Below are 22,307 nucleotides of genomic sequence, written 5' to 3'. Positions count from 1 at the left end.
ACCCCCTACCCCCCCCCCCCCCCCCCAAACGGAGATGGGGTGGGTATGGAGATAGTTCTAGAGGGTGGGGATAGGGATGGTAAATCATTTTCCATCCCCGCCTCGCCCATTGCCATCCTTAGATTTGACATTACCTCCTATATTTCAAAATTGAATAATTAGCGTGGTTAGTCCTTAAACTTTTTAGTAAACAACAATTTAGTCTCTATTCTTTTAATTTTGACAAAATTAATGGTCTAATCCTAAATTCTTAAAATATCGGTAATTAATATATTTTTATTTATTTACATTTGAGCCTTATCCTTAAGATGTTTTAGAGATGTCAATTGGGTCGGGCTGTCCACCGAGCAAAATAGCACGACTCAAAAAATTTTAGGCCAAGCATGGCACAACATGAGATTATAATGAACCAAACTAAGCACAAGTACGTGAGTTTGACACGACATGATATGACAACAAGCACGAACACATGCTTGATGGGCCTGCACGGTGAATATAATTTTTTCACATAATTTACGTTGTTGTTACATATTTAAGAAATTATATATCTACATAAATAAAATTAATTCATGTAACATAAACAACTTTAAATGATTTGCATTAATTTTCTTTATTTTAACCATGGCAACAATCAACCAAAAAAAATTACTGTATAAAAAATATTATATATCATATAAAAATTGATTTTAAACGACTCAATAGTTCAATAGCCGGTTCAAAGACTATTGTGTCTAGCATGAGTACAACATGAGCACGAATATATTTGGGCGCATAGGCCGAGCCAGTCCTAGTATTTTAAATCTTGGGCTAGTACAAGCACGATAGGAAATTTCGGTGAAGAAGCGGCGGCGGCGGTGGAGAAGGAGAGGGAAAGGGGCGGCGGCGGCGGCGACAGCGGCGGTGGACGTGGTGGAGGATGAGAGGAGAGAGAATAATTTGTTGGTGGCGCCGCCCATTTTCAGATAGCTGTAAACCCTATCGCCGGCTTTTACTGGCTGTGGTCCAGAATCGGTGCCTTGTGTGGGTGTTTAGGCTTCTAGTTCATTTTACAATCTACTCTATATAAATATCTGCCATTGCGTTGCAAGAGCTTATCATTTCTGATAACTTTTTACAGACTTTTCCTTTAAAAAAATAAAAAATAAAAAATAAAAAAGATTTTAACCAGATTTAACAGTTAAAATATTGATCTTATAGATTGGACGATCTACCGAAGAGATTATTGCTCAGTTGTATTTTTGAGTTATGATGACTTGAGTGTAGATTTTGAGTTGAATTTGAGTTATAACTTGAGTTTGTGTTTGGTTGTCTACATTTAAGTTATGGTTTAAGATGAGAATCGTTTTAAGTTTGTGTTTGGTTGTCTATATTTGAGTTATTATTTGAGATGAGAATCTTTTTGAGTTTATGTTTTGAGTGTGTCAAAACTTGAGTTTGTATTTAAATAATAAGAAGCTCCACATTAACAAATAATGAAAAAAAAAAAAAAACAGTTGTTGAAGTTTAATAGAGGTAATCAGGTAATAAAGGTAATCATCCCTCAATCACGTATAGTTAACCCAAATTTTACAGAATCTTTTTTTAATAATAGATGGGGGTTTAACTAGGGATGGCAATATTATTTTTAGGCACAAGGAAGATTTGTACTAAATAAAGCAAAAATTGATGATAATAATCGAATATAAGGATGAAAAAAGGGACAAAATTTTATTCTCTAATCTTAGCAGGTCGGGGACGGAAAAAGTACTCCTAAACTCACCTCGTCTCCATATACATATGTTATATATAATATAATATATTATATAAAAATATACATAATATACTTTTTGCATATCTATTAATTATTATTTTTAATAACTTTTATTGGCTCTATATATATATATATATTTTTTTTGCATATGTTTTGAATTTAGTTTGTATTGAAAAACCTTTAATTTCAATCAAACTTATATTAACTTTCTACTCTATTTTTGCTTTAAGTTACAGTACTTTTAAATACTTAATTACATTTGATGGAGAATAAAATGGGTATGAGGAACGCCCCTAACCCCTAACCACCACCCAAACGGAGATGGGGTGGGTATGGAGATAGTTCTAGAGGGTGGGGATAGGGATGGTAAATCATTTTCCATCCCCGCCTCGCCCATTGCCATCCTTAGATTTGACATTACCTCCTATATTTCAAAATTGAATAATTAGCGTGGTTAGTCCTTAAACTTTTTAGTAAACAACAATTTAGTCTCTATTCTTTTAATTTTGACAAAATTAATGGTCTAATCCTAAATTCTTAAAATATCGGTAATTAATATATTTTTATTTATTGACATGTGAGCCTTATCCTTAAGATGTTTTAGAGATGTCAATTGGGTCGGGCTGTCCACCGAGCAAAATAGCACGACTCAAAAAATTTTAGGCCAAGCATGGCACAACATGAGATTATAATGAACCAAACTAAGCACAAGTACGTGAGTTTGACACGACATGATATGACAACAAGCACGAACACATGCTTGATGGGCCTGCACGGTGAATATAATTTTTTCACATAATTTACGTTGTTGTTACATATTTAAGAAATTATATATCTACATAAATAAAATTAATTCATGTAACATAAACAACTTTAAATGATTTGCATTAATTTTCTTTATTTTAACCATGGCAACAATCAACCAAAAAAAATTACTGTATAAAAAATATTATATATCATATAAAAATTGATTTTAAACGACTCAATAGTTCAATAGCCGGTTCAAAGACTATTGTGTCTAGCATGAGTACAACATGAGCACGAATATATTTGGGCGCATAGGCCGAGCCAGTCCTAGTATTTTAAATCTTGGGCTAGTACAAGCACGATAGGAAATTTCTTTGAACCAAACCAAACACGTAACAAAATATGTATGGCTCTAGCCGAATATGGTCCAGGCTGACACGACACAACATAATTCAAAATTTATAATGTTTTACTTATTTTAGCATAATTATTGTATGTTTATTTTCTTATATGATAGAGTTTTCCCATTGAAATAAGAGTGAGATTAAATTTTCCTATTTAAGACTTTTTTTTTTCTTTGATTGCTATTTTAAGACTCGGGAGAGAGCGTTTATTTATCATTCAATTTTGATTATTTAAGGGGAGTTTTTTTTCGTGTGATCATAAACTGTCTATTATGCATATTTTTTAATTTAATTTTAACCAGATTTAACAGTTAAAATATTGATCTTATAGATTGGACGATCTACCGAAGAGATTATTGCTCAGTTGTATTTTTGAGTTATGATGACTTGAGTGTAGATTTTGAGTTGAATTTGAGTTATAACTTGAGTTTGTGTTTGGTTGTCTACATTTAAGTTATGGTTTAAGATGAGAATCGTTTTAAGTTTGTGTTTGGTTGTCTATATTTGAGTTATTATTTGAGATGAGAATCTTTTTGAGTTTATGTTTTGAGTGTGTCAAAACTTGAGTTTGTATTTAAATAATATTTTAATAAAAACTTAGGCTCCGTTCATTTCACCGATTCGAGTTTAAAATTTGAGTTTTGTTATAGCAGTCACATCTAACTTTTTTGTTACAGTAAAAAGCTCTCACATAAAGTCATATATCAACTCAAATTAAAAACTCGAATTAGCAAACTAAACATGCCCTCAATAATGATGAAAAATTTTAATAGGGTATATGGGCATGGTTTTATTCATCTTTTCATTGTGAACGCATAAAAAAAATTTCAATCAGAATTAAAACGAAAAAGTTATAATATTTTTAAAAATAGAAAAAATATTGTTTATTAACTTGGATTTGAATTTAAGAACAGAAAACAATTTCAAACTCAAGTTAAAATTTAAATTTAAACTCTAATTTAAACTCAAATTTAAACTCAAATTTTAATTTTAATTTAAGTTCAATTTTTTTTTGAATTTGAATGCAATCGGAGTCCTACGTTATTTAAGAACATTAGGGCTTATTCTTTTCGCTGATTCGAGTTTTGTTACAGTAAAAAACTCTCAAAAATAGTCACATATAACTTTTTTATCACAATAAAAAATTATCACACAACATCATATCCCAACTCGGTATTTTAATAAAAACTTAGGCTCCGTTCATTTCACCGATTCGAGTTTAAAATTTGAGTTTTGTTATAGCAGTCACATCTAACTTTTTTGTTACAGTAAAAAGCTCTCACATAAAGTCATATATCAACTCAAATTAAAAACTCGAATTAGCAAACTAAACATGCCCTCAATAATGATGAAAAATTTTAATAGGGTATATGGGCATGGTTTTATTCATCTTTTCATTGTGAACGCATAAAAAAAATTTCAATCAGAATTAAAACGAAAAAGTTATAATATTTTTAAAAATAGAAAAAATATTGTTTATTAACTTGGATTTGAATTTAAGAACAGAAAACAATTTCAAACTCAAGTTAAAATTTAAATTTAAACTCTAATTTAAACTCAAATTTAAACTCAAATTTTAATTTTAATTTAAGTTCAATTTTTTTTTGAATTTGAATGCAATCGGAGTCCTACGTTATTTAAGAACATTAAGGCTTATTCTTTTCGCTGATTCGAGTTTTGTTACAGTAAAAAACTCTTAAAAATAGTCACATATAACTTTTTTATCACAATAAAAAATTATCACACAACATCATATCCCAACTCAAAATAAAAAAACCTCGTACATTCATTTTTCTGCTTAATAAATTTGGGTCATCATTCTAGAATTCATTATAGAAGTAGAACCAAAAGTTTTCGCCACAACAGCCATGGACGAAGCACAAGAACACAACAACAACAACAATAATTGGAGCGAATCGGTGGAGGATCTGGCGGCGGCCGGAGACGCAGACGCCGCAATCTCTCTCTTGGAATCCGTGATTTCCGACCTCAATCCATCGGATTCTCAACTGCCTTCTGCTCTGACCGACTTGGCCAATCTCTACTCCTCCAAAGGCTTCTCTCTCAAAGCCGATCAACTTCACTCTCGCGCTTTCCTCCTCCAGCAACGCCGTTCCTCTTCTGGGTAAAGCCTTTTCCTTTTCTCGCTGCGTTTTGGTTTGTTTGGTTGGTAAGAGAATTTTATTTGATCGTTGTCTTGGATTTTTCTTTACAGTGTTCTGGACGAGGATTTGAAGGAGGAGAAGAAGAAGCAGGGCTTGTCTCCCAACAATTCTCTGCCTTGCGATGAATCTTCAAAGGATGGTAAGGGATTTTCACTAAATTTTACTAGTTTGTATTGGGTAAATAAAATAGTTTTCTTGCGCGGAGTTTGAATTTGGGTATTTGCTTATTTGTGAAGGGAATGTTGAAAAATCGACGAAATTACAGAATGATGCTTCGCCTCAGAATGAGACTTTAGATGATGGTAGGTAGTACTGCTTCTTGATATCTCTCTCTCTAGAGTTTATCTCTAAACAGAATGAACTTTTTTTTTTTTCCCCCCCAATATGAGAGGACTTATCTTATTATAGAACATCAAAAAGCATAAGATTAAGGCCCAGTTAGAGAGCAGGGAACACTCCATTTAGTGAGCTTTCTACAAAAGCTATAGTTGAACTTTCTTATCAACAGGAATTATTAATGGAGGCCTTAACTATTACACACACAAAAAAAAAGGAAGGCCACTTTGTGACTTGAATTTCTATTTTGTTTCGTTTTGTTTTTGTTTTTGTTTTTGTTTTGTTTTTTTTTTTGTTTTTGGTACGCAAACTGCTTTAAAGACCAATGAGCCGAGAGATGTTTGGTCTGTTGTTGGACATTTTAAATGATTTTAGGTGTAAGATTAGTACAGATGTTATTTGAAAGTGACGGAATTTGTGATACCCAAATGCAAACCATGTGATACTCTTATAGATGCTCTAGGTTTCATCTAATTCTTATTTGCAATATATTTTTAGAATGCTTTTAACCATAAGCACCAAGATGGATCTATAGTTATATAACCTTAACGGGAGAGTTTGTGTCTGACTTTTGAAATGCATTCTCCATTATGTTTTATGGCATTCTTAGCTGTACTCCTGCTATTGTCAAGTTATTACAATGTGATTTTGATAAAGTATGATTCTGTGAAACTACAGATTGGGAAGCTATTGCAGATCGCACGCCTGATGAATTACTTTCCTCACAATGTTTGCCTGGAGTATCAGAACTTTCTTTGCAAGATTCCAAAACTAATGCCCCTAAGCAGCGTGGAAGGGGAACATTTTCATATAAAAAACATGAATTGTACAGTGACCATTTGTCTAAGAAGACAGTTAGTGATTATACCGAGGATGAAGATGTTGGTCATGATTTAGAGAGTAATACAGATGTAAGAAAATGTAAGTTCTAAGTCTCCAATAATTCATAGTTTTATAATAGGCGTGTCCATTTTACATGATCATATCACACCACCATTCTCTTCAACTCGAGCTTTAGAATTTTAATTCAGTACGAAGGTCTGCGGTTTGGTTGATTGGATAATATCTGTTATATTTAATTCCTTTCTTCTGATTGTTATTTCATGCAGAAAGATGCATCTTCTCCTCTCCTTACATTCCCATATTTTACCACCCCAAAATCCTTTCCATCTTTTGACATCAATTTGAATTCTGTTAATACAATCCTTAAAGGGTCTTTGATGTGTAATTGTGTATTATGTGGCATTTAGATCGTTCAATTCTTTCTAGTCTTTGTGTATGTTCTTTGTCATGGAATGTAAAATCTGATAATTTATTATTGAACTGTCTTCAGCAATATATGGTACACGTCATGTTCTTATTTTGGCTGATTTCCCCCCAAGCACAAGAACAATAGATCTGGAGAAGCTTTTTGACGATTTTAGAGATCGTGGAGTTGTTATTCGATGGATCAATGATACCACTGCACTCGCAGTATTCCGAACCCCGCCAATTGGTAATTCATATTGTACTTGTTTTTCTTCTTGAAAATATACTAGTGTCATACTGTCAAGTGTCATGAATTTGTTTAATCCTATTATAACTGTCAGTATTGAATTGATTGTGGATGATAAATGGTATTTCACCTAAATCAATCATAATTTGAAATTTCAAACCAAAAATTTGATTATTAATTGTATATCTGACTATCTTGCACTAGTAAGATTAATTAATTAATTAATTTTAATTTTAATTTTTATCTTTGTTTAATCACATTAGCTAGGATTGGTTGTGGTGTCACAACAACCTGCAATGAACACTGATTACATGGTTTGGCAGAAATTATAAAAACAATCTAGCAAATTATACCTCAATGCTGGGATACCTAGCTGTAAAGCTCTAAGCTTTCTAGTATGAAATACTGTACTAGGGGGCATTTGGTATGAGGTAATCTCAGGGATGGGAATGAGAGTCTTTCAGATTCTCATGTTTGGTACAATTATTAGATATTTTTAAAACCCAGGAAAGTGAATCCTATGGGTTTTACATTACCACATTTTGGGGTAATCATAAACCCACCCAATAGGGTATTATTTACTTTCCCAAGAAAGTAATATTACAGGAAAAAATCTGCCCTAACCTTTCTCTCACCCATCTCTTACCACCCATCTCGCCCATCTCTCTCTCTCCCCGTCCAGACCCAGCTTTCTCTCACCCATTTCTTACCAAACCCATCTCGCCCATCTCTCTCTCTCTCTCATCCAGACCCAGACCCAGCACTGCTCTTCCGTCGACCACACCGCCGCCGCCTTCCGATCCACCACACCGTTGCCGGACTATCCTCTGCCGCCACCACCAGAGTATGATTCCTTTTTTCTCTCACTAATGTATTGAGCCCATTAGCATCTGAGCTCTGATCATCGTGGTCAACAGCTTGTCGTAGTGGAGCTCCCGAACAAAGATGAGCGCCGCCAGCTCTTAGTTTGCTCTGGCACCGAATTAGCTCCAGACTTGGACGCCGACAGAAGTACTGCCAGACTTGGATGATTTCTTCCCGATTGCTGTCGATTTGGGCTCCGCCTCCGCGAGCGAGGCCGCTGCTGATTTTAACTGGGCTTGAGAATCCAGGATCCACCACTTCGTTTGAGGCGGCACCGGTAAAATGGAGTGGACAATCACCGCCGCAAACTTTTCCTTCATAGGCGCCACCGTGGCGGAAATAACCGCGAATCTCATTGAAATCATTTAAAATATTTTATACTTTTAAAAACATTACTGTTAATTGTAATTCATTTAAAAAATATATTTTTTTTTAATTCACAACATTCCCATGCACAACCAAACATGGTAATGTAATATTTTTGGGAATTTGAGAAAAATTTCTGTATGGAACCAAGCACAGTAATGTATTATTTATGAGAATCATATTACCCTCTCTCACTTTCTCCGGAATATGATTCCTACTGATTACTGCGTACCAAACGCCCTCCTAGTGTTCAGGGACGGGGTAAGTAGCAACCCGTCTGGAATGTGTTAATTTCGGTGAAGGGTATACTGTACTAGCGTTATCTTTTTATTGTGTTTGGGGTATTGTTAACTGGTGAAAATAATGTTGGTTGCAAAGGAACTGCAGTTTATTCAAGCGCACGTTTTATTCCAAAATGAGGTTTTTAAGCTTCTTAAAATTTACTTAGTTAAACTGACAGTCTCAATACTTTAATGCAGCACTCGAGGCCAGCAACCGTGTCAGTTGTCCGTTCACAGTACGAATACTTGATGAGGCCGATGACCTTATAAGCTCAATCCAAGCAAAAGGTAAAACATGCATCTTTGTGAAATATATACCCCTAGTTTATGTGAAAGATAGGCATTTTCTTTCCTCCAGAACTGAATTTCAGGATTCCAACTAGAAAAAAGGGAAAAAAAAGAAAAAGAGAAAAAAAAGAACTTTTTATTAGAGGCAAGCAAAGATAAAAGGGGGAAAAGAAGAAAAAAAGGTAAAAACAACTTTTGATCAAGTTTCGTTTAATGTCATATATATATATATATATATATATATATGTGAGATATATATATATATATGTATATATGTTAACCTGATAGGATGCTGATATAATCTGATGGTTAAGAACTATAGCTTACTAGAGAGTTCTTTCTTTTTTTTTTTTTTTTTTTTATAATACCCCGCCAAAAAATTAGAATTTTTCTATAAAAAATTTAGAAAGGAAGAAAGTTTGGATTTTGTCCAATAAGACGCGACTTTTTTTCCCTGGAAACTTATCTTTTTTAAAAAGAAAAAAAGAAAAAAAAAGAAGAAAAACTGGTTGAGTAACTTTCCACTTGAGTAGGCGCCTGTGTTACTTTTTTTTATCTCATTGAGAGTTTGCCAGTCTTGAAACCCACCAACTGGAGGATTGTTACCCGCCAGGGTACTAACCAAACTCAGGTGTCACTTCATATTTGCACAACTTTAAAGTTTAATATTGAGCCAAAAAAAAAAAGTAAACATAAAGTCTGATATATTTATCATGCGGAACAATTATTGTTAATTTGTGGGAGATTCTAAGCTCATAGAAGCAATTGTTTATTTGTTGGAGATTCTAAGCTCATGGAAGCCGCTTGTTAATTTGTGGGAGATTCTAAGCTCATAGAAGCAATTGTTTATTTGTCGGAGATTCTAAGCTCATGGAAGCCGTATATCGTAGGGCGCATTTGGAAATCGTTTCAAAATAATTTTGTTTTTTGAATGAAAATGAAAATGAAAACGTTTTCAATTTAAACAAAAATTATTTTTAAAAATGCGTTTGGTAATTTTATCAAGAGATTGTTTATAGTATAGAAAAATTCATTAATGTCTATGTCTCTTTCTCTCTGTTCGAGAGATGAGAAAACGAAAATAAAAAATAAAAAACGATTAAAAGTCGTTTTTCATTTCTCTTTCACTTTATACTAAACTAAAAAATCGTTTTTATTTTATTTTTTTGTCTTTATTGCGCCAAACGTCGTTTTAGAAACGTTTTCATTTTTTTTTCCTTAAAAAACGTGAAAACTAAAAACGGGATCAATTCTAAATACGACCGTAATGATTGTATTTATTGGTTTTTTCAGATCTCGAACCTCCTCGACAGAGGCCAAAGACATCAGCAACAACTGCCCAGAGGCTGATTGCACAGGGAATGGGTTTGAAATTAACTTCGGCATCGTTTGGCTCGAGAGAATTGAGAAAACAGGAAGGTGATAGAAGGAACCGCATTGTCACGAGGCAAAAACTAAAAGAGGATGCTTGGGGTGGCGATGATTAAGCTTTCAAACTGACAGTTTATTAATCTTGTATACTAGGGCTTATTTATGTTGAAACTTTCCCTCACAACATGTGCAATTTTGGAGTGTGAAATATTTTTCGTACGGTGGATCTTTTAATCTAATTTTAACGCTTATGCAGCCAGGAAAGTGTGCCAAAAAGACGCCACATGAAAAGCATACAACATTTTTCAAAATTCGTTGATTCACTCATATCGGATAATAGAGCATTCACTAAAACGTTAATTCCCTCACGAATGCTTAAAAAACAAAAAAGAAAAGATGAGTGATAAGAAAATAGAGATGGAAACACAACTGGTCCTATTTATAAGAACTGGAACATACAACAAATTTGATTCAGAAGCAAAGAAACCAATCTAAACACCAATTGACCTTGATTTCTTTCCCATGTGGACAATCAATTTTACCTTTGGTTTTTCCAAGTCTGCATGTGCAATTCAAGTGTCAATTTCTCATTCATTCATGCATCATTTTAAGTATAAGACTTAAAACACTAATTTGAACTTCTTATTTCTAAACCAAACACTAATTTGAACCTTTAGAGTTAATTCAAACTAAATTGTTTGGTTCAAATAGCTAAACCAGCACATAATTTTAGTTTGGCATTTCAAAAATCCCTTCAAAGTTCAAACCCTCATTTTAAGTAGCCCTATTCAAGAATTTTCTATGTTAACTTGGGTTGCAATATAATAGATAATCCTAAATGAGAACATAATTTTAGTGCAAAATTGCAAAATCAGTTGAAGGACTAGCAGCGTTTTGGTAATTCGAATTCGTGAACTAAACGAGGCCATAATCTAATGAGGACGCTGACAAATTCCAAAGAGCATTACTAGCCAGATTCATTCATTCCCTGTTTGAGACAGCAAAATTGAAGAAATATGATGTTTTACAATGTTCTGCACAAAAACACAACTAGGACATTTCTATAACCTTTCCCAGACACATATATTTGAAACAGGGAGCGGGACATAGTTTGACATGGTTAATAGTGCAACAAATTTACTCATGACATGTGTCTAAGGTTCAATTGCTCGACTACAATGCGACAGAAAGCATAACATATAAACTGGATCAAGAAAAAGTGACAGCAGATTATCTACTTGGAGGAAATTGAGTTATCCTACATGCCATCCAAAATGTACTTAAACTAAGCAGCGCACAGCAATTCTAAAAGCCCAACATACATGTGACTGGAACAATGCGACCCGCTAGTCCAATTGCCAGAAATTGATCATCACTTGCCCCTGCAAATTTATCAAAACTCGTTTAGAGAGAGAGAGAGAGAGAGATGTGAGTGTTTTCTTGTTACTTACGAATTCATCATCAAAGTTATGTTGTCTCCTTTAAGAAGAATCCTCCCTGAAGAAACAAGAGAAAAGAAAACTTATCAGAGATAAACATCAACAAGAACACAAGAGCAGAATGGAAAAGACACCTACCCAGTGATTTTCTGCTCTTTTTCTTGATGTTAACTTCTTCAGCATCATCCAGAACCAAATTCATGTATTCGTCAAAGCCCTGTAAAACCGAGAATAAGACTTAAAAAAAAAGGAAAACAAGAAAATTATTTAAATTCGTAGAGAAATGTATTATAAAGAGTAAATATGACAGAAGCGGGATAAAAACACTGACATAGACAGAAATTAGATGCGGGAGAGAAGTTCTATTTTTATTTTTTCTTTTTGCTATTTGATGAACAGAGGAGATAATTGACATTAAAGGAAACCAACAAATCCCAACCAGGTTCGTATCCACCAAAAAACCCTAATCCCACACCAAATCTCCCACTCTAAATTATTAAAGAAAACTTAAAAAAAAAAAGAGTAGACATTATTTGTTCAGGTCTAGCAGAAAAATTACACTGAGTAGACATTTACAGGTATAGATTGAGAGAGAAAATATTTAGCCTTTCTTCAGTTGAGGTGCAGCATTACAAGGCTTGATACTTTAAGAAGCCCTCGGTATTCACAGCAAATAAATGAAAAGACAGTATGCTAAATACACAGATGTGCAAACTACACTCTAGGAATAAAAAATGCCAAAAATATTAAGTTCAAGAACAACTCAACGTGAAGCAGAAAAAAAAAAAAACCACCACACACACACACTTTAAGGACCAAACTTAAAAAGGTTCAAGAACTAACCAACGACCCCAAGATGAACAGTGTTATGATGTTGCAAATCAGCAGCATATTTCATAGTTCCATTTGTCTGTTAAGTCTTTTGAGTAACAGATACACAACATAATTTATTAAATATTATTATTATTATTTCACACGTCTGTTGACTAGCTTAGTCCAACTAGCCCAGCTAGAATACCTTGAAAAATTATCTACTCTTTCTGAGCTTATTTTCTTTTTACCGGAAAACGGAAAAAGGTAAAGTTGTCCCCAATAATGAGATATAGAAATGTAGAGCTCTGGTTTTGATTATCCAACTATCTTAGGGTGTAAATGACAATTAAGGCATTGGCACCCTTTCAGAAGTTTGAGTGACTTTTCATATGACCTAAAACGGCCATAGCCATCTGTCTAAACAATAAAGAACCAAGAACAGGAATTCCATTTAAAATTCCGACCATAGGCTGCCAATGGCAGTAGAAATTCTGAATATTTTACTAAGCCTCTGCATTCCAAATTACCAATTAAGCATTTCTCTTTACTTATAACCGATTAGCATTCTCTTTACTTATACCTAACAACAAATGCAATTTACAAATTTTAGATGTTTACTACCACAAAGGGCAACCATACAAAATACAACAAAAACCTTCTAACTTCAACTAACTAAACAAACGTATAGCTGATAAGGTGTGAAAAACTTAAAATAAATTTGAAATGCTAAAGAATTTTTCAGTACTCACATCCACAAAACCTTTTATTGAAGAAAGAGCATACATAAAGCTAAATCCCCACTTCAATCACAATGTCTTTTAGAAAAAACATACCAAATCCAAACAATTAACAGAAAAATCATTGTAAAGAAGACTAATCTTGTTAAACTAGAAACCCAAAAGAAAAACTTACAATAATTCGGCCCTCAATCCTCATATCCTTCTGCTCGAAAAGCCAAATTTGAATGCGTGCTTTCTGAAACCAAATTTATCCAAAAAAAAAAAAAAAAATTTGAAATCACATCCATTAATCCAATTTTAAGAAAAAACCCAAAAGACAAAAGCAATTAATTGGAACGAAAAACTGGGAACAACTTACACTCTGAAGGAATCTGAAAATCAAGTTCTGCCACAGACAAGAAAACAAGAAAAAAAAAAAAGGGGGACATAAGTCGACGAAATCAGAAGTTAGAAAGTTAAAAGAGACGAAAGGGAAAGTAGAAAAAGAAACATACAATGGGTTGGGTCATAATCCTCTGGACTTTGGTGCTCGCCATGGCTGCTGATTCAGAAATGCAAAACCCTAAACCCAAAAGAGGAGAGAGAGAGAGAGAGAGAGAGAACTTGTGAGGCGGGTGGATGGGAGGGAATTTTCGGTGTGAGGAGAAAATATGAAACCCTAAAAAGAAATCCAAAAAGCACCCCTAAATTTTAGCTGATTCAGAAATGCACATGGACAATTACCAAAAAGTCCAAATTTCTCCTCTCCCACCGTCCATGGACATCCCCAATCAAACTCGAATATATTCGTTTACCATTTTAATTACTTAAAGGGGCTTGTGATTTTCGTCGCAATCAGTCGTTTACCATTTTAATTGCCTCTTTGACTGCCTCCAAAATGTTCCCTTTTTTTTTTATTTGTTTTACCTTAAAATTATTATTAGAAATCTAACAAGAAATGTAAGTCTCGGAGATTAATAGAAGGATCTAAAATTTCAGATAATACTATAATTTTGTTCATTTGATTGATTCAAATTTAGAATTTGAAATTTGTTACAATAAAAAACTCTCAGAAACAGTCACATCTAACTTTTTTACTACAGTAAAAAGTTTTCACATAAAATCACATCTCAACTCAAATTAAAAACTCGAATTAACGAACTAAACGGGCCTTACGTCTGATCCTCTAGACTTGATAAATGTCTTATCCCCAATACCTTTCAAGAACAATATATTGATCTTGAGATCCCAAAAGAACTTGTTACCTAATGGCTTGCTGAAGGCCATACTCGTCTTAATTTTGGAGCAATCAGACTTGTCTTAACTCTTCATAGTAGAAAAAGTTTACCTGTCACTGTTTGTCTAGTACTACTAGATACCAAATATACGAGATACGAACATATAGTAATAGGAACTACACTCTCCGCTGAAAAGAAAGGCACCGGCTGTCATCTTTTGCAAAAGTCACAAGATCTTATCCTGAGATCTTATCTTGTAAAAAGTTTATTTATTTTGTGTGCTTAGGTAAAAGTTTAATAGTATGTCTGCCACTTTGTCAAAAGTGGTTTTGTCCTCTGTTCAAATTAGTCAAAAGTAGAATAGTGTATGATCTACTTTGTCAAAAGTCACTTTGTCCTTTGTAAAATAAGTATAAAGTTAAACGGTGTAAATCTTATTCTGTCGGATAAGATCAGAGTCTTGTGAGTCCAGCTTCAACAATATAAGGCGAGGCATTTCTTTTGGTTTGGCAGAAGTCCACCAACCAAGAAAACTTTGTAAAGAGTTTGCTCAGTAATAAAAGTATGAGTTTCTAAATCCTCTTTTTTCCTCTCTGAAATTCTAAGTTCTCTTCCTTATACCATGGACACTCCTACCCTGGAAATGAATATATCATATATTAAAGAGGAAAGGAAATTTCAAATTTGTTTACCTATTCAGCAAAAAAAAAAAAAAAGGGAATTCATTCGGTTGAATTCGAATTGAAAGCATTTTTTTTTATTTTTTAAATGTATGTAGTGGGTCCTTTCAATAATTAAAAAGATCTCAATGTGGTGAGTTAAATAAGGCCCCGTTCATTTCACTAATTCGAATTTTGTTACAGTAAAATACTCTCAGAAATAGTTACATTTAACTTTTTTATTACAATAAAAAGCTCTTACATAAAGTCACATCTCAACTCGAATCAGCGAATTAAACATGCTCTAAGAAATACTAAAACTAACATTGTCTTTTAACGGTCCATTTTCAACCCCACAGTTCCTAAAACTTACTCTACCGGTGGAATAAATTTAGGGGTCTCACTATAAAAACTCCATTTTAATAATCTAAAAAATACTCTGTGTTTTTTAACTATCTCAAAATCACCCTTAATTGTATCAAAAGATTTTAAAAAATAACTCTTTAATTTGTCAAATTGTTAAAAATGGCATTAATTTCCTTAAATTTAGAGGAAAAAAACTAAAAATTTCATGAAAATAAATTCTAATCTTTTAAAATCCAAAACTCAATAGATTAAATTAGTCTAATCCTGAATCTCGCGCCCTCACCATTAACACGACATGCGAATTTGGACCTGCCATAATCGTCTCTTCTCACTAGATTATGCAACCATACATTTGATCGTTGTCAAAATGGTTTTTTTATTAGCATTTTGAGGTTAAAAAAAAATCATACTTTATGCTTTAGGTTGTATCAAATCTATACATTCACATTTCAAATCAATGCTGAATCCTTACCTTTTTTCGATCAAAGATTTATTTTATTACAGAATAGACCTAAATGTTCTTCACATTTTTTAATTTTAACTTTTAAAAAATTCTTAATTCTTATTTTCTTGAGGGCATTTAGGACTTTTCAATCATCACAATCAACTAATAATTGATAAAAGGTAAGAATTGAGCATAAAACCTAAGGCCTCGTTCACTTCCGCGGATTCGAGTTTTCAATTCGAGTTGAGATGTGACATTTTCTGAGAACTTTTTACTGTAATAGAAAAAGTTAGATGTGACATTTTCTGAGAGTTTTTTAATGTAGAAACCTAAAACTGAAAACTCGAATCGGTAAAATGAATGAGGCCTAAATATGATGGTATGACTTTAATACAATCGAAAATATAAAGTGTGATTGTTTGATAATCTTAAAATGCAAGGTATAAAAATGAAACAAAAAAAAATTACCAAAACCCACCCTTTTTGCTTTTATGATGGTGTTAAAGTTCTTTCACCAAAGAGTTCATATAGGTCATCAACGAGAGAGACTTTTTCTGCTTTATTTTATTTAGTTTGAAGGCTATATCTTTTTAAATTTTAAACTAATTAATGGCTAAATAGTAATTATAAAAGTTGAATAAATTTTTTTCCAAAATTTCATGCATATTTTGCAAAATTTTCATTAAAATAATTACCAAAATTTCATCGATATTTTATGTATATTTTGCAAAATTTTCGTGCACTTTTGTCATTTAACGCTATTTTTTTAACGGAAATGAAATATCTATATTTATGAAAATCTTCAAAGTATTTTTTAAAAATATATATTGCACCTCTCGTTAGTGTCAAAATATAAAAATTTTTGCAAAAATACGATTTTTCAAACCATGACGTCCATAACATTTCATCATCATCAAAGCACAAACCCGATACAATCGGGGTAGGACGTCCATAACATTTCATAAGATAAGAAATTAAAAATAACAAATAAGTTTTTATATTTAGGTACCTTCGTTTAGACTAGATTGGTACCATGACTTTTAGTTTGAGAAGTAAAATTCATCGAAAAATCATCATTGTCACTGAAATTCATCAAAATTTATGGATACTTTACTGGAATTTGTCATTTACCGCTACATTTTACAATTATCAATATTTTCGTGAAAAATCATCATATATATTGAAAAAAAAAATACTGCACTCTTTTAATGTTTATAGTGTTAAAACACAAAATTTTCCGCAGAAAACCTTGGCAACGTATCGATGAACAAATTGCCAATCTTTTGTCAACCATGTCCTCGTCTTATAAAGCAATTTCTTTTAGAAAAGCGTGATAAAACATAAACAAAATCTCTTGAAATCCAATCATTCAAACCTAGCAATAACATTCATCCTACAATCGACAAAAAGCTCAACTCTCAATAATATATGCTGCAAAATTGTGCCAAAAGCAACTTAATTGTCAACAAAAGCTTCAGTTAGGAAAATTGATGTCCGAATTGAGCAGTTCACTTTTCACAAATATAAAGCACGCCCATTTAAAAATGATGAAAACATGTCAAAACTTCTCTGCTAATGAAGGGTTGAAGCGATCGCACCGGAACACCAAATTAGCAAAACATTCAAAGCCAGAGTATCATATCCGCATCCAAGGACTCATCAGCCCATCTGACAATACGTCGGACCCGCATATACGTAGAGACCCAAGTATTGGATAATTTACCGGACACATTCGCAATGTCATTATGAGACCTTCCTAGATAGATTCCTCAACCCACAACCAAAACCTTTTAGTATAACTGTCCCTGTCGCAGGATCTGGCTTTATGACAAATTTTACTCCTAGGAAGTCTCTGATATTTCTGAGTGTTTCTATGCCGTATGGTGAGAGCTTTCCAACCCGAACCTTTGAAATATCTTGTGGGCATAGCGCACAAAGAAGAAATAAGAGACCCTGCAAAACCACACTCAACTTTATGTTTACTATACACCAGAAACATTCAAACCCGGAACAGCCACGTACTTTTACACATGTTTTTTACTTTTTTTATTACTATTTTTTTCCTTCTTTTTTTTTTTTTTTTTTTTTTCAATAGTAAGCTAGCAGATTGGCAGTTAGTAACGGAGAGCTAGACGTTTTCGCACATACCTTCAGCATAAATGATTCACAAAAGCATTTTACATAAAAATTCAGAAATCTATAACATGGTAGTTACAAAAGGGTAACTTTGACCTTCCGTGAAAGCTGTAATGACTTTTGAATAGGAACATATCTTTTGAATTTGTAAATTTGTTGCCAAAGAAAGGGGGCAGAGAAATTTTGACTGAATATGTGATTTAGGGATGGCATAGTGCTGTAGAAGAACATTCAGTGGTTGTAAGTATAGATCATTAAGAATAATCATCTATTGCCATAAATAAATAAACCAATGGAAAATATATTGCTGTCAGAAATACTGATTTTCTCTGGTGTACTCGCAATTCTGAAAATTCTAGGGACAGCTGATGTTTGCAAAAGAAAACCATAACCTGGTCTTATACAACAGAATTCCCGGCAAGGGAGGTGAATTGAAGTGAAATGGCAGACAAGTAGAAATGGAGAGAAGGATAGTGGAAGACAGAGAGAGTAGAGATAGAAAGGACAGTGGAAGAGGGGGAGAGAGAAAAGACAGGCATATAGAAGTCTATATGACATCAGCCTCCAATTTTCGGATAGTCACAGCAGTGGTCATAGCTGTGATGTGATACAAAAGGAAGTCCTCATAGCAATGTGTCTTTGCTGCAGTTTATTCTGGGGATACCGGTCGTTTTATTTGAGAAGGCCTATTTGGTTTCAGCCTAGTAAAGGAGCCGATCATTTATGTCAATGAATATTTTTGCCTTCTTTTGTGGGTTTTAGTACAAGTTGGAAAGGAACAACAGAATATTAAGAAGACAAGTCATCACTCACCAGGTAGAGTTTCCTTTTAGGAGGAAGTGAAATTTGCATAGAAGTGTAAATATACCCACTGCTTTAATTCTTGTAGAGATGAAGTTGTTCTCTAATTTGTGTCAGTTCTGTCCCTCGTTTAGTTTCCCAAGATATGATGGATATTTAGAACAGAAAAAAAAAATCCACTCTAGGACTTTTTTTCTTTTTTCTTCTGTTTGTTTTTTTTCCCCGTTTTATATGAACTACAGAAATTTTGACTTCCCAAAATCGTAATGGGTAAAACGAGAAAGTATGTGTTAGGATCCTGGTTGTGTCTCACATTGCTAAAGTATGGGCTTAGTATGTGGATTTATAACCACTTGAGCACCCTCTCCCTACAAGCTAGCTTTTAGGAATGAGTTCTACCCAATGGGTTATAAATATTGGTATCAAAGCATGCCCACCTCGGGCCCATGATGCGGGAAGGGGCGAACTGGGGAGAGGCGACCTAGAAAGACCAGAGTGGGCCATCCAGAGTGGGCCGCTGTGGACATCGGCGTCGGAAGCGTGGTGGTATGTAAGGATCCTAGTTGAGTCCCACATTGCTAAAGTACGGTTTATAACCACTTGGGCACCCTCTCCCTATAAGCTAGCTTTTCGAAATGAGTTCTACCCAAGGGTTGTAACAGTATGCATATTTGTAATTGATTACATAAACTGCATATAACATTTAACATAACAAAAACAGATATAGCAATTTAACAAGAAATAAAAAGTCATGAATAGCGTGTTTTTTCATTTAGTGCAAAGGCATTCGACGTATGGAAAGGAAAAATTGGAATGATAGGTCAGGCAAGCTTGAAAGCAGAGGTGAAAGGAAAGACAGACCTGATGTGTTGAATCTACTACTCCACCTTGCTCAATCTCCCCAAGCAGAACAGAAGCAATTCGCAAACCAACATCCTCTGCTGGTGTCAAATCTTTCTTCTCCATATCTTGAAGTTCATCCATCTCCTCTGGCCGTGCATAAGAAACAGTTGTATCAGCTGATATGTAGCAGCCAGATGTAGTTTCCGCAACCAGTGAAATTCCATAGCCTTGTGACCTGACATTAAATCATGTACCCATAAGCAAGGTGTCATACCAATATACCGTATATACAGATTCCTTTATCAAGAATGTCATTGTTACAAACACTTGGTACTATATAGTAACGCTTGCAAACATACTTTCCAGCTTGTAGACCAGCTTTATGATCAGTAGCTATATGAACATCGGGAAGCAATCGATTAAAGATTCCTCGAGCCGAATATATCATGGAATGTTCAAACTGCGAAGATACTCTAGTCGAAAAGGTAACACCCCTAATTCTCTTAACCATCCCTTCATCGGTCCACGTGACTGCCTGCAAAGCAGAACAGAAAGAGGAATATATAATACCAAAATGGATACAAAGCTTGGAAACTTACAGAGTTAGGGAACTTACATTAAGATTCTGGACCATAGGAAATGACAAAACAACTTCACCACCACCAAGAGGAGGAACCCCTCGAGACTCTATTTTTAGCCTTAACCCTTCTGAAGGAACTCCAAAGCGTTTCAAAATATGCCAGGCAGTTGATTGGAAAGTATCAACAGATGGATCGTTCAAATCATTTGTAATTCCTGAAAATGCAAATTAACTTGTTCAAATCTATGCCATCATCATTCATAGTAAGGAGGTTTTGAAATAAAATCTCTCAGTTTTTCAAAAGCAGAAACAACATGGGTTTTGGTATTCTATCAACAGGGGCATAGCCGCCTTAAGCCCGGGGACAGGGATCCTTGAACTTTTGCCCCTAATAGAGAAAATTTCTACAATTTTCCCTTATTTAACCCCCTTGAGAATTTTTAATTGTAGTATACAAATTAGAATTTTTTAAAAAGTTTATCCCAAATATATATACATGTTTTTTTTTTTTTTTTTTTTGAATGGAAATCCCAAATTTGAAGTATACTTATATTTCAAACTTAAAAAGTCCCAAATAAAGTAACAACAAACTATACTACTATACAAATGCATTTTCAGACTCCAAACTCTAAACTGTACTACTATCCTTCATTTGGAAGAAAAAAACAAAGATACAAATAGATAAACAAGGAAGGTAAACAGAAAGATAAATAATTACATTGTAGTTTTAGTCCAGAATTTTCGTTTAGTTGATGCCAATTTCTATGAGCATAGCCCAAATAGGTACCCACAATTCAACCCCAAAGCAGAACCCAAAATCAATAATAATAATAATAATATAAAAGAATAAAAGAAATTACACGAAACAAATGAGCAAACAAACAAATCCATTAACCAAAAATATCTCAAAAGAAAAAAAAAACCAAAAAAGAGCACCTTTGAGCCTTATGGTAAGGGGCTTCTTTGCAAACAAGCCAAGCAGAAGAAGGGGCTCCATAAAATAACCAATGGAGCGGCTAAGACCACAATCATGGACGAGGTTTTTACCACCCATCACTATTCCTGGTTTGTACTTCAATTTGGTCCCTGCCATGGAATAAAAATATTCTCACAGACATTAACACAAACACTTGACGGGCAATAACAAACACAACAGAAACCTCAAAAACCACGAAAAGGGTTAAATCGAAAAACAAACCTGTTTCGTTGATTTCGACTTTGCAGCCGTCGCAAACCTTCTCGAGCAAGCGGAGGAAAGAGACCTCGTGGGGTTTAAGGCCAGGCCATGTCTCGTCGGCGCGAATGTCTTCAACGACAACATTCGTCGACGACAGTGTCGCCAGAAGCAGCCGCTGCCTCAGGCTCCGGCTTCCCTGAAACGTCTTGTACTCCGTCTTTCCCATTCTCTCTCTCCTCGGCGGCTCTCTTCTTTCTTCCCCTCGATGCGTCGAACAAGAATAATAGGATTCTCGTTACAAACTGGTATTAAGAAAGGGAAATTGTATTTACACCTAAATTCTTTGCAGTAATTGGTCCTCTAAATTTTTTATGCTTGCTTCACCTCACCCCGATTTGAGTTTAGAATTTTAATTTTATTACAGTAAGAAATTCTTAAAAACAGTCATATTTAATTTTTTTATTACAGTAAAAATTCTCATATAAAATCACATCTTAACTCAAATTAAAAACTCAAATCAATGAATTAAACGAAACATTTTAATACTTATTTTTATTATTATTATTATTATTATTGATAAATTCATCCTTACACTCTTAAAATGTTGATAATTAAATCCTTTTTGTCCACTGTTTTAACAGTTTTATTCATGGTGAGCTCTTTTGACATCAGAAAGACTAAAATACCCTTATTTCACAATAAAGAACTGGTAAAAATGGAGAAAAAAATTGCTGAGTCGAACACTCATCATCTACCATCTCTACACTCTGACCTATCTATAAGAATGGTTATCTCGTGAGATTAAGTTGACGTTTAGTTTATAGACTTAAAATTATAATTTTAAAATTTAGAATTTAAATTTTTTATAAGAAAAAAATACTGTAACAGAACTAAAAATTATAATTCTAAACGAGATAAAACTCTTAAAACAAAAGTCACTTAAAACAAAATTAAAATGATCCACCATCTATAGGCATTCTATCTTATTTACTCCGTCTTTGCATTAGCAACCGTTGTTGCATAA

General features: G+C 33.8%; 3 protein-coding genes across 3 annotated transcripts; 1 reads left to right on the top strand and 2 right to left on the bottom strand.

Moving 5' to 3' along the window:
• Window positions 1-4,724: 4,724 nt before the first annotated feature.
• LOC21400152 (coiled-coil domain-containing protein R3HCC1L) lies at window positions 4,725-10,320 on the top strand. The gene is made up of 7 exons (XM_010092208.2): window positions 4,725-5,026; window positions 5,117-5,205; window positions 5,303-5,368; window positions 6,081-6,323; window positions 6,736-6,897; window positions 8,607-8,696; window positions 9,990-10,320. The coding sequence occupies exons 1-7, from the start codon at window positions 4,770-4,772 to the stop codon at window positions 10,181-10,183; spliced, it is 1,101 nt and encodes a 366-aa protein (XP_010090510.1). The 5' UTR covers window positions 4,725-4,769; the 3' UTR covers window positions 10,184-10,320.
• Window positions 10,321-11,058: 738 nt separating this feature from the next.
• LOC21400151 (small nuclear ribonucleoprotein E) lies at window positions 11,059-13,799 on the bottom strand. The gene is made up of 6 exons (XM_024161760.1): window positions 13,554-13,799; window positions 13,418-13,444; window positions 13,232-13,294; window positions 11,645-11,723; window positions 11,519-11,564; window positions 11,059-11,449 (listed from the first exon to the last, which is right to left on the bottom strand). Exons 1-6 carry the CDS (start codon window positions 13,593-13,595, stop codon window positions 11,440-11,442), a joined length of 267 nt encoding a protein of 88 aa, XP_024017528.1. The 5' UTR covers window positions 13,596-13,799; the 3' UTR covers window positions 11,059-11,439.
• Window positions 13,800-17,087: 3,288 nt separating this feature from the next.
• Window positions 17,088-21,583, bottom strand: LOC21400150 (probable RNA 3'-terminal phosphate cyclase-like protein). Its single transcript, XM_024161748.1, has 6 exons — window positions 21,305-21,583; window positions 21,043-21,192; window positions 20,143-20,321; window positions 19,886-20,061; window positions 19,545-19,761; window positions 17,088-17,699 (listed from the first exon to the last, which is right to left on the bottom strand). Exons 1-6 carry the CDS (start codon window positions 21,507-21,509, stop codon window positions 17,490-17,492), a joined length of 1,137 nt encoding a protein of 378 aa, XP_024017516.1. The 5' UTR covers window positions 21,510-21,583; the 3' UTR covers window positions 17,088-17,489.
• Window positions 21,584-22,307: the final 724 nt, after the last annotated feature.

The sequence above is a fragment of the Morus notabilis genome, unplaced genomic scaffold, assembly GCF_000414095.1.
Source record: "Morus notabilis unplaced genomic scaffold, ASM41409v2 Scaffold370, whole genome shotgun sequence".
NCBI lineage: Eukaryota > Viridiplantae > Streptophyta > Magnoliopsida > Rosales > Moraceae > Morus > Morus notabilis.
This window is presented reverse-complemented; position numbering and strand designations above follow the sequence as displayed.

Excerpts from the sequence above, each read along its gene's own strand:
- LOC21400152 (XM_010092208.2), top strand. The coding sequence starts at position 4,770 with ATGGACGAAGCACAAGAACACAACAACAACAACAATAATTGGAGCGAA. Across the intron at positions 5,027-5,116 it reads CAACGCCGTTCCTCTTCTGG|TGTTCTGGACGAGGATTTGA; the intron begins GTAAAGCCTTTT and ends TTTTCTTTACAG. Across the intron at positions 5,369-6,080 it reads GAATGAGACTTTAGATGATG|ATTGGGAAGCTATTGCAGAT; the intron begins GTAGGTAGTACT and ends GTGAAACTACAG.
- LOC21400151 (XM_024161760.1), bottom strand. The coding sequence starts at position 13,595 with ATGGCGAGCACCAAAGTCCAGAGGATTATGACCCAACCCATT. Across the intron at positions 13,445-13,553 it reads GGATTATGACCCAACCCATT|AACTTGATTTTCAGATTCCT; the intron begins GTATGTTTCTTT and ends TGTCTGTGGCAG. Across the intron at positions 11,724-13,231 it reads GGATTGAGGGCCGAATTATT|GGCTTTGACGAATACATGAA; the intron begins GTAAGTTTTTCT and ends TCGGTTTTACAG.
- LOC21400150 (XM_024161748.1), bottom strand. The coding sequence starts at position 21,509 with ATGGGAAAGACGGAGTACAAGACGTTTCAGGGAAGCCGGAGCCTGAGG. Across the intron at positions 21,193-21,304 it reads AGTCGAAATCAACGAAACAG|GGACCAAATTGAAGTACAAA; the intron begins GTTTGTTTTTCG and ends ATTCCATGGCAG. Across the intron at positions 20,062-20,142 it reads CTATGGTCCAGAATCTTAAT|GCAGTCACGTGGACCGATGA; the intron begins GTAAGTTCCCTA and ends TCTGCTTTGCAG.